Source organism: Aquarana catesbeiana, linkage group LG02, assembly GCF_042186555.1.
Source record: "Aquarana catesbeiana isolate 2022-GZ linkage group LG02, ASM4218655v1, whole genome shotgun sequence".
NCBI lineage: Eukaryota > Metazoa > Chordata > Amphibia > Anura > Ranidae > Aquarana > Aquarana catesbeiana.
Window position 1 is genome coordinate 590,665,247 of NC_133325.1, and position 14,701 is coordinate 590,679,947.

Sequence of the window (14,701 nt, forward strand, 5' to 3'; positions counted from 1 at the left end):
TGAAGTAGGATCAAAGTCGGACCAAAGTAGTACAGGGAGCATTTCTAAAGTCGGAACGACTTGTGTCGGACCAGTTAGGACGGCTCCCATAGGGAAACATTGGATTTCACACTTCATGCGACATGAGCTCCCAATGTCGGAGCGTTTGTCGGACCAGTGTGAACCCAGCCTCAAGAAATGATAGGCCGTCAGTGCATCAGGTGTGATCAATTTTCAATGATTTGCACCATAGCCTTGTAAACTCTATAACTTTCACAGAGACCACTAATTGGGGTTATTTTTACCAAAGAGATACATTTTGGCCCAAATTTATGAACAAATATGACTTATTTGCAAAATTTTATCATAAAAAAAAGTTTTTCAAGTTTTCGCTCTTTTTTTCACTTATGTTGCCAAAAAAAAAACCCAGTGGTGATTAAATACCACCAAAAGAAAGCTCTGTATGAAAAAAATGATAAAAATTTTGTTTGGGTACAGTGTTGCATGACTGAGTAATTGGCATTCAAAGTGTGAGAGCGCTGAAAGCTAAAAAGTGGTCTGGGCAGGAAGGGTGTATAAACCACTTTACATCCACTTTAAACTACAGGCAAGCCTATAATTAGGCTTGCCTGTAGCTGCACTGGATATCTCCTAAACCTGCACGGTTTAGGAGATATCCCTGTATTTGCATGTGCCGACGTCATGCGACACATGCGCACTAAAGCCAACTGAAGCAATGGCGCGTACGTGCCATTGCTTCAGTTGTACTGTGCCGTTCGTGGCAGCTCCCGCGCCCATGCGTGGGAGTGACGTCATCACGGCTCCGGCCAATCATAGCGCTGGAGCCGTGATACCCGGAAGCAAGCCCCGGGCGACATGTCGGCGGCCTGAGGGGGAGAAGAGGACGGCTGCTATGCATACTAGCTAATTATGCCTTTATCTTGCAGGGTGTTGTGTGTGTGTGTGTGTGTGTGTGTGTGTGTGTTTTTTTTTTTTTTTTTTTTTTTTTTTTTTGCAGGAGGGTTTACTTCCTCTTTAACCCCTACAGCGCCCCCTAGTGGTTAACCCCTTCACTGCCAGTCACATTTACACAGTAATCCAATGCATTTTTAATCGCACTGATCGCTGTATAAATGTGAATGGTCTCAAAATAGCGCCAAAAGTGTCCGATCTGTCCGCCATAATGTCGCAGTCATGATAAAAATCGCTGATTGACACCATTTACTAGTAAAAAAAAAAAAAATTATTAATAAAAATGCCATAAAACTATCCCCTATTTTGTAGACACTATAACTTTTGAGCAAACAAATCAATAAACCCTTATTGTGTGAATATATATATATATATATATATATATATATATATATATATATATATATATATATATATATATATATATATATATATATATATATATATATATATTTTTTTTTTTTTTTTTTTTACCAAAAATATGTAGTAGAATACGTATCGGCCTAAACTGAGGGGAAAAAAAATGTTTTTTTTTATATATTCTTGGGGGATATTTATTATAGCAAAAAGTAAAAAATAATGCATTTTTCTTCAAAATTGTCGCTATTTTTTTGTTTATAGCGCAAAAAATAAAAGCCGAAGAGGTGATCAAATACTACCAAAAGAAAGTTCTATTTGTGGGGGAAAAAAGGACGTCAATTTTGTTTGGGAGCCATGTCATAGGACCGCGCAATTGTCAGTTAAAGCAACGCAGTGCCGAATCGCAAAAAGTGCTCTGGTCTTTTGCCAGCAAAATGGTCCGGGGCTTAAGTGGTTAAAGTGTGCCATTTGTTGCACAATCCAATAGGTAGTGGATGGATATTGTGGTCAATTTCACCACATCTCCTCATTCAATAACAAGCATGGAAGAAAAAATTGGGACATTTTTCAGGTGCTAATTCATTTGAAACATTTATAAAAATACATCCTTTAACCACTTCAGCCCCGGAAGAATTTACCCCCTTAATGACCAGAGCATTTTTTGCGATACACTTTTGGCTGTTGACTCGGGTCAGCTTGGTCACCCTGACCGGTCTGCAGCTAAGCATCCCGATATGCAACAAACTGTGATGCACTGTGTATTCTGACACCTTTCTATCACAAGCAACAGTAACTTTTCACAATTTGAGCAACGGTAGCGCTTTTATGGATCAGACTGCATGGGCCAGGCTTTACTCCCTAGAAGCATCAGTGAGCCTTGGCTGCCCATGACCACCCTGTCTCTGGTTCACCTCTAGTTTTTCCTTCTTTGGATTACTTCTGGCAGGTCCTGACCACTGCAGACCAAGAATAATCCCACAAGAGCTGCAGTTTTGGAGATTCTCTGACCCATAGCCATATAATTTTTTTTTTTTTTTTTTTTCGACCATCCAGGGGGATGATCAACAAAAATAAAAACGGAACAAAGGTAGATAGAGAAATCCTCCCCATTGTGCTATTGTGTTCTAACAGGGCCTCCACTGTCAGAATACACTGATCAGCGGCTGCAGCTGGCTGATTGAAAAAATTTATCCAACGATCAACTTCTGTCAAGCGGGAATGGCCATAGATAGATCGAAATTTAGCCGATCCTGCTGAACCGGCTGAATTCTGATCCATCGATGAGCAGCGTTGGTCAACTTGTTTTCACTGATCATATTGGGGGTATTGTGGGCGTAGTCAGCCAAATGTTCCATTACACTAGTTAAAAAAAAAAATTAACCTATTTTCAGATTCTGCACATTAAAGTGATAGTCCCCTTTATTATTTAAAAAAAAAAAAAATCTGTTATACTTACCTGCTGTGTGCAGTGGTTTTGCACGGAGCACCCCCGGGGAGCCAATGGCGCCCCACTGCTGTCTCAGCCAATGAGGAGGGAGAGTTTTGGACAGCCGAGACTCTTGTGCAACATCGCTGGATAGAAAGGTGTAAGTATGAGGGGGCTGCTGTGCCCTGAAGGTTTTTAATCTTCATGCATTAAGATAAAAACCTTCTGACTTTAGAAAATTTGAAGGTATTTGAATATTCTGAGCAAGCAATAAGTGCACTTTAACCACTTTCCGACTGCCCCATAGCAGATTTACTGCTACAGAGTGGCTGCTCTGTGCAGAATCACGTGTGTGTGTGTAATGTAATATAATATAATATATATAATTATACTGTATGTGATCCTGCACTTCTGGGTTTTTTTCAGGAAGGGGAGTAATTCTTCTGGAGCTGGAGGTCAAGTGGTTAAAACAAGCCGTCATTCACCTCTGTAGCTATATGCAGTTTGGAGCTCTCTTTCAGGTCCAATCTGGGTGTTTCTTCCTCAGCTGTCCCTGTGCATCTCTGTGTGATACATAGAAACAGGTGAAACATGCAGGTTTGTTTGTAAAATAAAAAAAATGTAATCGCCATAATAACCAAACCACCAGGAATCAATGAGGTGCTATCCTATCAGCCCTTCCTTTGAGGGAGCGGTGGGATGATTCTCTTGATTCCTGGATGATTCCCTATGATTACCCATGGGTGTACGGATACTAGGTACCCATATCTATGGGACACCATTTAAGTCTATGAACATCATGATAGGCATATATGTCAAGATTCTGGTGGGGAGTTGTTTTCCCGTTACAGATTTGCATTGGTATATGGCCTATTGTTGTAACTTACTATCAATCCTTATTCAATATAATGTTACTATAGTGGTTAATTGATTTAAATAGGTATCAACTTTACATTTTATGTTTACCTTGACAATAAAGTTTTGTAGCAGGGACCATATGTGCCTACACTGTTTATTATAAATACTTTGATTTTCTGCTGAGGGCATTCTTGGCATTTTCGTTATAGTATGACTAGTACATGCAGGGTTTATTACTCTTGTTTGTATGTGGCCGCCCAAGCTGCGGGTGTCACGACCTGCCCGCCTCAGTTCCAGGGGAGGAGGAGCAGGGGACATGTGTCTCCCCGTGGCAACCATGGAGACGCCTTCCATCTGACGTCTTCTGGTTCTTCCGCAATCGCCCCCCTGTGGCGGGCACTGAGACCGCTCCGGGTATCCAGTGCATGTGTGCCAATTGCTGCATGCGCGGTGTACTGGCAGCTGGTCTGAGTGACATCTGACACCTCTGACGGGGTGCACAAAACAGCGAGGCTGGGACTCCAATCCCCAGGTGCTCTGAGGGACGGAGGCACCCAGCTTACCTCGCACACTGACCGACCGGTTATCCCATATGTAGGAACAATAGCAGCAATACATTTTTTCTCAGGTATGTTCGGTTGCAGTATTGTTCAGGCCTCCGCAACAGGGCTGCTTGTAGCCTTAAGTACCTCCTTATACTTATGGTCGTACTTGCTATGTTTACTTTTATAGGACATACCACCAACATTGCCGACCGAGTGTATGGCCGCATAGGCTGGTTTCTTCCAGGCATATAGCCCTAGGACCTTATGATAAAATCTAGGTAGTATTATGTTGGCTTGCTCATTCATGTATATGTTTGTCCTTTTAAAATTTAAAATTAAATTAACTATGTCCTGCATTAATGGCTTTGAATATATCTGGATATATGGATGGCAAAACCCTAAATACATTCTACGTCTTACAGACAGGCCTGTCTATATAAGGCTCCCTCAGTACTTATGGGCAAATTTAAGGCTATACCGTATGAGATATGTAAGTATGGCAATGCTTACTGCAATATACTCTTATTACTATAAAAGTTAGTTTAGCAATTATCTGTATATCCCGTATCTATAGTTTCCTGGTGCACTCCAATATTCCACTATGTGCTGGTCCCTTGCTGTGTTCGTCGCCGCGTCCTGTTATCTTCCTCCCCTCCTGGAGAGGAGGTTGTTCAGCTGCTGCGTCTTACTGGTGTGGGTGAGCATTAAAATCCTCTTTAGCACCATTTGTGATGAGTTCATATTTTTTATGTATATGGTTATGCATGTGTGTATGCCCCCCAATAAGTTTACATCCTACTATTTACATCTTACTTTAACTTGTTCAGATCCGTGCTATAGCCGAATGACGGCTACAGCGCAGATGTGCTTTGCCGGGAGTACATCTCTTCACGTCCTCCCCTTTCAAAGCTGGCCACGCTCCCCTGAAGGGGGCGCATTGTGCGCGCTGTGATCACCTGCGTCAATGAGACTTGGGTGGTCACAGATCCGAGTAAGGGGCCGATCCCCGGCTCCTTACCACGTGATCAGCTGTCAGCCAATGACAGCTGATCACATGATGTAAACAGAGGATCGGTAATCCTTTTTTTTTTTTTTTTTTTTTTCTTTTTTTTTTTTTTTCTTCTCACGCTAACAGCATGAGAAGAAAAAAAGCCGATCACCGGCTTCTGTTTGAAGGGACATCGGTCCCGAAGAGGAAGAGGCGAAGCTGCCTCATATGTCCCCACAAGTACTGCCTGCTAGTGCCACAAATCTGTGCCCACAGTAGTAAGTGCCAGCAAGCAGTGCCACCTATCAGTGCCCACAAGTGCCACCTATCAATACCAGTGGTGCTAATCAGTGTTGCCCATCAGTGTCACCTATCAGTGCCAATTGGTGCCCATCAGTGTAGTCTCATCAGCGTACATCAATGAAGGAGAAAAATTACCTGTTTGCAAAATGCATTAACAAAATATAAAACAGTTTTGTATTTTCTTCTTTAATCTGTGTTTTAATTTTTTTTTTAATAAAAAACCCAGATCAAATACCACCAAAAAGAAAGCTCTATTTGTGGGAAAAAAATTATAAAAATTTCATTTGCGTACAGTGTTGTATGACCGCACAATTGTCTTTCAAAGGATGACAGCGCTCAAAGCTGAAAATTGGTCTGAGCAGGAGGGGGGTTAGGTGCCCAGTAAGCAAGTGGTTAATTGAAGTTTGTTTTTCTAGCTAGAAATACAGAAGCTCCTAAAGAAGCGACATTTACAGTCGCGAAACATGTAGAGCAATTTTAATTCTTCATGGACCTTTGAATACCCAACAGTCAATGCCGTATCTCAGTGTGGGCTTTTTCTGATACAAATAGTATAGCCCCACAGGAAGTATACAAGTGGTATTCCCCTTGGACCAACCAATGTGTCATTTTCTATGTATAAATTATGTGTTTTATTAAATGTGCACTGTATACGTTTGTAATTTATGTGAACTATTAAAAATTTGTTATATTTTTCTATACGTGCCGTCAAAGTCCATTTTTCCTATTACTCAATTGTCATTAATTTGAAATTGTGCTACTTCACTTGAAGGAGGATTTATGTCCCATTGTTGGTATAAGTGGATGAAAATAGTGCCCAAAGGGCCGCAGTTTGGAGACCACTGCTCTAACCACATGTAATTGCTCCATGTGCAATTCTATGCGCACAGATGTGCAGCCTGTCATTGATTTCTGCAGGCTGAGTACCTGCAACTGATTGCAAATGCCTGGCCATACCCACCACAGAAGTACACTGATTTGGGTGGGTGGTGTGTAGTCCTGGGTGGCCATGAGAATTAACCCTTATGTGTGTAATTTTTCCTTATTGATTTTTTTTTTTTTCTTCAGTATAAAGCAATTTTGAAAAAAAATTAAGTTAATTGTTTTCTTATGTTTTGTTGATTTCAGTGAGCAGGACATGCTGCTCGGAATCTGAAACAATGAGGTTCAAGCCCTGCCTGAGCTCATCGTTCTCTCGATCAACACTGCACACCTTTCTGCTTGGATTCACTTATGTCGCTCTGGGATCAAGCCGCGTCCTTTTGGTCAAATTCTCAGCCAATAAGGGTCAGACAACTTTTATTTATTTCAAATGCTTTATTGTACAATGTGTTGGGTTTCCCTGCATCCAATTCGCATGACAGGCGAGTGTGACCGGCTCTCAATGGAGCCGGTTCACTCAGGTCCTTTACGGCTGCGGAGCAGATTGTAAAAGGGTCCTGTGCATGTTTGGGCTGGGTTCAGGTCCAAATTCAGGCAAAAATTTGCACCTGAACCGGTGAACAGACACGCACCAGACCCCAGGCACGAACTCGCAGCCACACATATGTGAACCCGGTCAAAAATAGTTCCATCTTCCTTTTTGTTTGTGAAGGAGGGATAATGGCATCAAGAAGATTTTAAAATTAAAGTTTATTTAAAAATAACCTATAGATGACTAAATAAAACATCAAAAAAGGATCAAGAGTGATGAAGCATGAGTATGCAGGCAGTCTTGTCTTTGTACTGAAACTTATTTTTTGACCAGCAGGCGTCACTAGAGCCTAGAAAATGACATGCACTCTTGTTCAGTAACCAGCATAAAAAGACTGATATATCTTTTTTTTTTTTTCTTTTTTTTTTTAGACATCAGTGTAGAATTTCATCAGTCATTTTCGTTTATTATATGCACTTTCTTTCCTAAGTAATGCAGTCCATTTTGTTATTTACCTTGCTGTGATGTTTAAAAAATGCAATAGGAGGGGAAAAGCTAATTGACACAAAAACAAAAGAAGTAAGCCAATCCATTGCTGCTTCTGTGGCTGTACCATGGTTTAATTTGTCTTACTGTGAGATGTGTCTCAGCTTACAATATAAATCTTTCAGCTTTGTCATATGTTTGTCTTTTTGTAGTCTACTGCACAGCCTGACCTTCTGTGCTTTTTTTTTTTTTTTTTTTTACCCCATTTACAGCAATGATTAGAAGGTCAAGGCCATATAATTGAATTGTAGCTTAGCTCAATAAATTAATTGTATATGTAGCCATCGTGTTTTTTTTATTTTTTTATAGCACCTAAGATAAAGCCCTGAAATTCAGGCAGCCAAAGCTCTATTGTGTACTAAAGCTTTGTGTCTGTCAACTTGCTTTTCACTGAACATTCAAGCTGTGCTGCAGGACACAAACCCTTAATGTCAAAAGTATATGTTCAATTACTGTGTGTATTTTGTTTTGCAGATAACAATTATGACTATGTTCCAGCTACCGTTAATGTGTGCGCCGAGGCTGTCAAGCTGCTTTCCTGCTTGATAATGGCTTTTAGAGTCATTCTGAAAGGCAAGGTGTCTACATCATTTTCCAATGTTAGCTGACAGCATACAAAGCTAGTCTAAACTAATGTGATCTGCTCTGGGAACAATGCGTTTTATCTGCTTTTATTTATGCTTTTGTCATACCGATTTGTAATTTCATTTTATCTGAGTGATGTTAGAAAAAGAAAAGGATAGCTTAAATTGGTTCTAAAGCCTAGACATTTCTTTACCTTAACCACTTTCCGCCCATGCTACAGCCAATAGGCGACTGCGGCGCAGGTCTCCAGTTCTGGGAGGAGTTCTATGCCTCCTGCGCACTCCTGGGTCATGCATAGGGCTTGCTCTGTGACCGCTGTGTGCTTTGGACACAGATTGGGGTAAAGGGCCAATCACAGAGGCCCTTTACCATGTGATCAGCTGTGTCCATTTAAATGAATAAAGAGGTATGTGGCGCTAACTATAAATACTAAATAATAAAAATGGTGAACAGTAATACGTGTGATAAATACACTTTCAAAACCGTGCTGCAACTAATGTGCTAAAAAAATCAAGTGCGAGCAATCTTCAGCATAATAAATGATAATAAACATTCATAATAATAATAAAATGCAAGCCAAGCAATAAAGTGCAGGTAGTGCAATCAAAATCCAAATAGGATCCAATATTCTTATGATGGGCAAACAGAGCAATAAAGTGCAAAAAATAATCCAAAAGTGATGAAAGTGCAATCAGAGTCCAATAGAGGAAACAGATTGAAATACTGCACTATAGAGCCCCCCTCCCTCTTTATTGCATGACCCTACCACACTTGATGAGCCTGAAGTCCACCCCGGTATCGGTATTGCTGTGGATATCTGTGGGAGTCGATCGATTGCTGACAATTAAGAATGAGCTCTGGCGTGTTTACACAGCCCACGTGCGAAGCCCGCCGGGAAGTCGGCACTGTGCTGCGCTAATCACAGGCAGTGAGACATGTCCCGATCTTTGCAGCCGTGCATCGGGACAATGTCTCAATGCCTGTGATTAGCGCAGTGCCGACTTCCTGGCGGGCTCTGCACGTGGGCTGTGCGAACACGCCGGAGCTCATCCTTACTGAGGATCCTGGTTCTATTCATATCAAGGCCTGATTTTACCTGTAGGGGTCTTCATGTGAGGTGAGAGGCTGGGGGAAACGAGTGGCGCACCAGGGATGGTGATAATAATTGGATGAAGTGGATATCGTTCGATTATATTGCACATGCACTTTTTTCTTCTTCTATGAACTGTCATATGGAGATCTGTTTCTTCTTTATTGGACTCTGATTGCACTTTCATCACTTTTGGATTATTTTTTGCACTTTATTGCTCTGTTTGCACATCTTAACAATATTAGATCCTATTCAGATTTTGATTGCACTACCTGCACTTTTTGAGTATTTTTGGCACTTTATTGCTTGGCTTGCACTTTATTATTATTATTATTATTATGAATGTTTATTATCATTTATTATGCTGAAGATTGCTTGCACTTGATTATTTAGCACATTAGTTGCAGCACGGTTTTGGAAGTATATTTTTATCAGGTGTGTTTATCATACTTATTACTGTTCACTATTTTTAGTATTTATAGTTAGCGCCACATACCTCTTTATTCAATATTTTGTTCTGTGTGGGAACACTTTTATATGTTGGCAGCTTCTCATATCCTTATTTTGTATATGTAAGCGAGTTTGGTTTTGCGCATTAGTTCTTCTCTCTTTCATTGTGTCCATTTAAAGCTGTCACAATGTAAACAGTGATTTGCCAGTTATTGGCTCTTATCAGCTCTCCTTTCCTCCCACAGAGACAGCGTGTGAAAAAGGCCTGGAGGTCAAGTGTTTAACAGACTAAAAAAATGAGCAAATAAGAAAAAGTTCATTGTTGGGGCTTACATAAACTTTTAAGGTTAATTTTTCAAGGCACACCAAAATCACTATTCTCCAACAGGTTGCAGAGTACAGTAAAACCTTGGATTGAGAGTAACTTGGTTTGAGAGTGTTTTGCAAGAAAAGCAAACTTTTTTTTTTTTATACATTTGACTTGATAAACGAGCGATGCTTGATATACAAGTAGCGTCACGTCACAACTGAGTATAAAAGAAGAGAGGCGCCTCCAAGTGTAGCAATATGGTTAATGAAGGAACAACATTTAGCAAACCGCATGGTTGATTATAACGGGCACATCTAAGTATGCATGCATCTGAGGTAAAGCTGTCCACATAGACCATCCTCCGCATAGCCATTGTCTTTCAGATCGCTCTACTGCAGGGTAGTCTTCTCGATCACGATTGCAGACTGACAGTGGTGAGAGCTGGCAGTGCGGAGGATGGTCTATGTGGACAGCGTTACATAGTAGGTAAGGCTGAAAAAAGACGATAGTCCATCTAGTTCAACCTGTGTGGATGTACGTGTGTCAGCGTTTACCCCAGATGCCTGCATACTTAGATGTGCCTGTTTTAATCATCAACCATGTGAGTTGCTAAATGTTGTACCTTCATTAAATGTAACCATATTGCTACACTTAGAGGTGCCTCTCTTCTCTTTTATACTCTAGCTCCTGCTGGATTTTGCTTCTAATTCCCTTGTGGAGGCGTCCATTTGTGGATGGATATTTTATGGTTGCATAACCTGGTCACGTTTTCTATAAGCTTTTTATATGGACTATAAACTGAAGGACTTTATGAACTTTATGGTTGTGGAACAAATCATTTGAGTTTCTGTTATTTCTTATGGAGAAATTCTCTTTAATATACAAATGCTTTGGATTACAAGCATGTTCCCGGAACGAATTATGCTCGCAATCCAAGGTTTTACTGTATAGGTATATTTTGTCTTAACCTTTCCTTTAATACACAAAGCAACTTGTTTTTGTTCTGTGCTTTTATAGACTTCAGTTGGCTTTTGTAATCTTTCATTAAAATGTTTTTTTCTTTTCCCCCTCTTAGAGAAGCGTCCACTTAGATGCTGTAACTGTTTTACTTTAAAAGAGTTCTGTCGCTACATGAAATGGGCTGTTCCAGCATTTCTTTATTTTCTGGATAATCTGATCTTTTTCTATGTTTTGACCTACTTACAGCCAGTAAGTACTTATTGGCATTTTTTTTTTTTTTTTTTTATTTTACAGAGTTGCATACATTTTTTTTTATTCAGTAAGGGCTTAAGAGCACATGCAGTATGTTTCCAATGATTAGTATAGAGAATTAAAAGCAATTTAGTGTAGCGGAATAGTATATTCTGTGTTTACAGAAATGCAACATATCCAATGCAGGTGAAAAGCAACCAACATAAGAGGATGTGCGATATGTTAAAATTCCAAAAGTCAGATGCTGTGTTCCAGATCCTTTAACCCCTTCCCGTCCGCGTATAGCCGAATGATGGCTACAGCGCGGACCTACATTGATAGAAGGGGATCAATGGACGTCCTCCAATTTGCACACTCCCCGAGCGTGCCCCCAGCAGGGCGTGCCTGTCGCGCTCTGTTGCTCACCGAGACAATGAGAATTGGGTGATCACAGATGGGAGTAAGGTGCCGATCCCAGCCCCTTACCACATGATCAGCTATCAGCCAATGACAGCTGATCGGTGATCCTTTTTTTTTTTTTTTTTTTTTTTTCTTCTTTCTCCTCACGCTGACCGGCTTCTGTTTAAGGGACATCAGTCCCAAAGAGGAAGAGGCACAGTCACTTCATCTGTGCCGCCTGCCAGTGCCCTTCAGTGCCACCTTTCAATGCAGCCTATCAGTGCCCATCAGTACAGCCTCATCAGCATACATCAATGACGGAGAAATATTACCTGTTTGCAAAATTTTATAACAAAATATAAAACTGTTTCATTTTTTTTAATAAAAAACCCAGAGGTGATCAAATGCCACCAAAAGAAAGCTCTATTTGTGGGGGAAAAATTATTATGATAAAAATTTCATTTGGATACAGTGTTGTATGACCGGGCAAAGAGTGACAGCACTAAAAATTGATCTGGGTAGGAGGGGGGTTTAAGTGCCCAGTAACCACTGGTTAAAATGACTATTAGGCTGCATTCACACCTGAGCGTTTTCAGCTCGTAAAACGCCTGAAAAACACCCAACAAGCAAAATCCTATTCATTTCAATGGCACCTGTTCACATTTGAGCGTTTTGTCATCTTAAGCAAAACGCCTGAAAAATGCCCTAAGCTCAAAAAAGAACATGAGCTTCTTTGGGGCAGATTACAGGCGTTTTTCTACCTTTTGCATTGGTGACCTGAACAACATCACGGCAAAAACGCTGTAAAAAAGTGCGACTTTGAAACACTCAGGTCACTAGGCAGAACGGGGAAATGCTTTGTTTACAAAAGCATCTCCCCATTCTTTCTGTCCGTGACACGATCGCGGGCACCCGGCGGACATCAAGTCTGCGGCCTGCAGTACCGTTTCCTAAAGGGGCCATTCTGCCGACGTAAAGGACACAGCAGCTCCCTGCTCTCTAACAACCTTGACAGTTGCTGGATGACTCCTTAACAGCCAGCGCACATTTTTTAAAGACCCCATAGCTCGATCACCACTTAATTACAGCATGAATTTAATTATTTATTTCCTTCTGGGAATTGAGTTTAATGCCTGTGCATGTGGTATTTACTGACTGTTTTCAGTATTTTGCAGTAAATACCACAAAACGTTATAGTGAATTGACCGTTTCAGGATCGCATGCAGTATGTAAGGAAAATGTGTCTGGGCACACATGCCACATGTGATCTGGTTCTGTGAATGGAGCCCACTGTTGTTTTTACACAAGTAAGTCTTTCTAAGGGCCAATTCAGACTATATGCAGTGACACGTTTTACCGCATGGTAAAACATCAGTCACTGAAGTGACACACCGCAAACAATTCCTATGTGTCCCATTCACACTGCAATACAGCCAAGTGCTGCATTAAATGCAGACATGCTGCATTTTATCACAGCACACCTGGCTGAATCGCACTGTAATGTCGAGCAGAGCAGCGAATCGCGCTGCCTGACATTGCAGTGAATAAGGTGTACATTTTGTACAGTTCAGATAAAGCTCATACAAAAAAAAGGAATCGTGCACCCCACTGCCCCCTAGTGCAGCCGGCAACACAGAGCAGCCAAAGCAGTGATTCGCTTCTGCTGCTCTGCCTTGCAGTTTGAATATCATTCAGCATTATTTCACATACTAGCCTTAAAGAGGAGCTCCAGGCTCCTTCAGAAAAAAAAGTAAAAGTCAGCAGCTATGAATACTAAATTTACGCATACCTGTCCACGAATCCAGTTGTGTTATCACCCAAGCCAATTTTGCAATCGGCTCTTGGGTGAAGCCTTGTGGGTTCACAGCCAGTTCCCTACTGCACATGCATGAAGTGCGCTGTGCTTTGTGAATGGCCCGGCGGCAGGGGAAGGAGGAGGGGGACGAACTTCTGGCTGAGTTTTCCGTGACGAACTCGCCTGGAAGTGGGAGGGGGTGCCTGTCAGCTAGGTACCTGCTTCACCCCAGCATTAGCGGATACAGACAGATTTGAGGAATAATCTTATTACCTAAAATGTTGAAATGAATAGCAGAAAAGTAAAAACCTCCTCCAAGTAGTTTCCCTATAATTACTGGTATTCATTCCTCCCATTTGGTCTCTAGTGTTTGTGCAGATGGTTTGCAATGATTGCATGATTCACTCTTCTGTTCTATTAATTCTTCTTTTCTGTTTTAATTTTGCTCTCAGGCCATGGCTGTATTGTTATCCAATTTTGTCATTATTACAACTGCATTTTTCTTCAGGATCATACTTAAGTAAGTGAAGATTTATCTAATATTATAATGAACCATTAATTAAAGGGATTTTATGGATGAATCAGTGTGTTTGTTTTTTTGCTATCTGTGATTGAGAAGAAAAGGCTGTTTGTCTTAGTGTAACATGCTTAATTTGCTGTAGAAAGCAAGCATTGGTTATAGTGCTGACAAATCAGGGTGTGTCAGACCACTGTACAGAGAGAAGCAGTCCTTAGCTGCTGTCTCCTGCTTAGCATATAGACCTTTTATGCTGGGGGGACAATTTAACAACTACACTTTGATCAACCCTGACTTGATTTCTATAATTTTTTGGGAAACTAAAACTGTTTTAAATGGGAGAGAGTGGTAAAGAGGTGAGGAGGGATGGAAGTGAGATGTGGACAGCCTGTGAAAGAGCTGAACCCTATATACCCTATGCATAGCACACCCCTCAGTCCTGCATTTCGTACGTAGCGCACACCTGAACTCTGCACCCCTCAAACTGCACTATGTACATAGAGCACCCCTGTACCCTGCACTCGATATGTAGTGCCCCTCTGAACTCTGCATCATGTGCGTAGTGCAACCCTGAATTCTGCGCTCTGTACTTAATGCATCCATGAACTCCGCACATAATGCACTCCTGTTATTTATTGCCCCTTTAAGATCCTCCCAGTGTTAGTGCGGCTTGGCGCATGGGGGACGCGGTTGAGTTCCAATTCTCTGAGGGGGAAGAAAAGCCCTGGATAAATATATAGTCTTACAGATGCAACCGACCCTTTAATCACTTCAGCCCCAGAAGATTTGCCTGCTCAATGACCAGGCCATTTTTTGCGATACGGCAATGCATCGCTTTAACTGACAATTGCGCGGTCGCGCGACACTATACTTAAACAAAATTTACGTTCTTTTCTTTTTCCCACAAAAAGAACTTTCTTTTGGTGGTATTTGATCATCTCTGCTTTTATTTTTATTTTTTTTGCTATAAACA

General features: G+C 41.1%; 1 protein-coding gene across 4 annotated transcripts in view; it reads left to right on the plus strand.

Moving 5' to 3' along the window:
• SLC35A5 (solute carrier family 35 member A5) overlaps positions 1–14,701 on the plus strand; it is a 50,754-nt gene that overhangs the window by 23,621 nt on the left and 12,432 nt on the right. Inside the window, exons 1-5 of one of the 4 annotated variants that reach the window (XM_073616260.1) lie at positions 4,738–4,837; positions 6,560–6,718; positions 7,866–7,969; positions 10,907–11,035; positions 13,664–13,731. In XM_073616260.1, coding sequence (XP_073472361.1) covers positions 6,592–6,718; positions 7,866–7,969; positions 10,907–11,035; positions 13,664–13,731 — 428 coding nt within the window. In that variant the 5' untranslated portion in view covers positions 4,738–4,837; positions 6,560–6,591. Of the gene's footprint in view, positions 1–4,737; positions 4,838–6,559; positions 6,719–7,865; positions 7,970–10,901; positions 11,036–13,663; positions 13,732–14,701 lie in introns of those variants that run through there. The other 3 variants (XM_073616259.1, XM_073616261.1, XM_073616262.1) reach the window with 3 other exon arrangements.